Raw genomic sequence first — 2500 nt, 5'->3', positions numbered from 1 at the left:
AGGTAGGGAGGGAGGGATGAAGGGGAGGGGAGCAAAGGAGGAAATGCGGGAGGAACAACAGACAAGACAAGCGACAGAATTTAGTCATGCCGGGAGCGATCTCAGAGGGGCTGGGCCTACGGGGTGGTGGGGACCCCCCCAATTCAGCAGGACAGCTTGGGGACCTGCTTCTCCGAAACGAGAGACGACCCCCGACCTTCAAACTGACAAAGGGGTCACGCTCAGCATTGCTTCTCGCTCCGGGGGAGCGAGCAAGCTTTCGTTTTCATTTTTAATGTAAAGGTTTCCGTGCGGCGCTCAGTCGTAGCGCCGTCCGCTAGCATTGTCGCTAAAGTTCATGAGGCGCAGCCGACGGTAAACGAAACAGGCCTCTGGGACAATAAAGTCGACAATGCACAGGGGGGGCCCCCTTGGATTGTCCTGGCGGCCCCCCCATCTTGTGCAAGGGGCCTCCTCACTGCAGACCTGTAGATCTGTAACCTGCTGAAATGGGGTGTCCTTGGGGGGGGGGTGGGGGCAGGGAACCCGGGAACAGAGAGAGCAGGACCGAGCAACATCGACACCGCCATGAGCAGTCCGGTCAAGGCGATCAATCGGTCGGTCGATCGATACAGAGAGATCGGTCGGATCAGATCAGCCGCAATCAAAGACTGGACAAGGACAGGGTCGTGCAGGCGGGAAACGCGTTCACCCCGACACCCCCCCCCCACCCCCCGCCCCCAAATCCCAGCCCCCCCCCCCCACCGTCCACAGGAAGTGGACCCTGGCAGCCTTCGCCATGGCAACCGGTGTTGGGCCGTAAGTAATGCGATGATGTAATCTCTCCATCTCTGCCCTACACGGCTGTCTGACTCTCTCTCTGTGGCAGGGGCTCGATAGGGTTTGGGACCAGGCAGACGTAGTACTGCAAGGCCAGTCGTAATCCCGCACGTTTCCTAGCGTTATGTCCTGTAGCTCTCTGTACACGTGCGTTAGCCTAGCATTATGTCCTGTAGCTCTCTGTACACGTGCGTTAGCCTAGCGTTACCTCCTGCAGCACTCTGTACACGTGCGTTAGCCTAGCATTACCTCCTGCAGAACTCCGTACACATGCGTTAGCCTAGCATTACCTCCTGCAGAACTCCGTACACGTGCGTTAGCCTAGCGTTACCGCCTGCGGAACTCTGTACACGTGCGTTAGCCTAGCATTACCGGGAACGTGAGTAAAAACGTGCGTGTCTATTCGTGCACGATGTGCTGTCTGTGTGCCTGTGTGTGAGACCGAAATTAACATCATTACTTATGTCTGATGTACTAGTAATTTCACTTTGCTGTCTCGCTTTCCTGATACGCAAATAATCAAAAATTGACCTAATGAACCTAAATAAAATAAAACAGCAATAGCAGCACTAGTAAGCACTTGCAATTGCCTGAGTTGCAATCCCACAGCCTGCGATGATGTCATAATGACCAGTCTTCAGAGCGTGTGTTCTTGAGAAGGAGGGGGGGGTGGGGCTGGTTTAGAGGCGGGGCCTGCTGACAGCTGTCACTCACCGTCTTTGTGCACACGCATGGAGGAGGCGGTGATGTCGGTGGTGACGTTGAAGTACGGCAGCCACAGGTCCTGGACGGGGGCGGTCAGACAGGAAGAGAGACGCGAATCAAACAGGAACAGCTTTTGGCCCATCTACCTCGTGTACTAGACTTACGTTCATGGCTCTGTAACCGATCATACGTGAACTGTACCTTATCTGTACCTTATCTGACTTTAAAAAAAATAAAAGCTTCTGCTAAATAACATGTAATGTAATGTAACGTAAAGAAGCTCATCATTGGTGGATGAGGCGATTACACCGTTAGCTCTCAGTTGTAACATAAAATAATGACGAGAACATTAGCCCAGCGCAATGCTTGGCTTTTCCTACGACTAAAGTGTCCCCACGGTACACTGTCAACTCTGTGTGGGGGGAATACTTCCTAATCCTACTTTTCATTTACGCCCCATTTATGCAGTGAGCTGGCAGCTGCCACCACACGATTGTGAACCAGCGTGAGACGTGTGCTTTGTATGGCTGCCAGGCGCTCACACCGAAAAGAGAGGCAGACCCCAGGGAATTCTGCCATGCAGAGTCATCCCGCGTGTACACGAGACACGAGACACACCCGTATACAAACACACACTCTCTCAGAAATACAGTCACAGCGGAGGTGCATTTTTGTTCTTCAAGGATCAACATTTCCCAAATGCACCCCCAAATGTTCTCTTTGGGTACAAACGAGTACATTTCCCAAGGAAAAAAGGAAGCAATATACATTGCTGACTTGGGGTACAATTCTGTGCACCTATGGGGTGACAAGGGATGACCCACTCTGGACCCTCTGACCTGCCTAAAGACGCAGATACCATCTTCAAAAACAAACATAGCTGTGTGGTTCCGTTATTATCGGACAGCTTACAAGGCTAGTCTCCCACGAAGGTTAAACACTCATGTATAAAACAATTAGTTCAAGAATAAACATA

The 2500-nt window shown here is 52.1% G+C and overlaps 1 protein-coding gene across 1 annotated transcript in view; it reads right to left on the bottom strand.

Moving 5' to 3' along the window:
* The window catches only part of pnpla6 (patatin-like phospholipase domain containing 6), a 50663-nt gene that overhangs the window by 14514 nt on the left and 33649 nt on the right, over nt 1–2500 (bottom strand). The window contains 1 exon segment of the mRNA XM_061222981.1: nt 1534–1603. Coding sequence (XP_061078965.1) covers nt 1534–1603 — 70 coding nt within the window.

This window comes from Conger conger, chromosome 2 (assembly GCF_963514075.1).
Source record: "Conger conger chromosome 2, fConCon1.1, whole genome shotgun sequence".
Classification (NCBI taxonomy): domain Eukaryota; kingdom Metazoa; phylum Chordata; class Actinopteri; order Anguilliformes; family Congridae; genus Conger; species Conger conger.
Note: the sequence above shows the minus strand (reverse complement) of the source record. Positions and strands in the feature narration are given on the sequence as shown.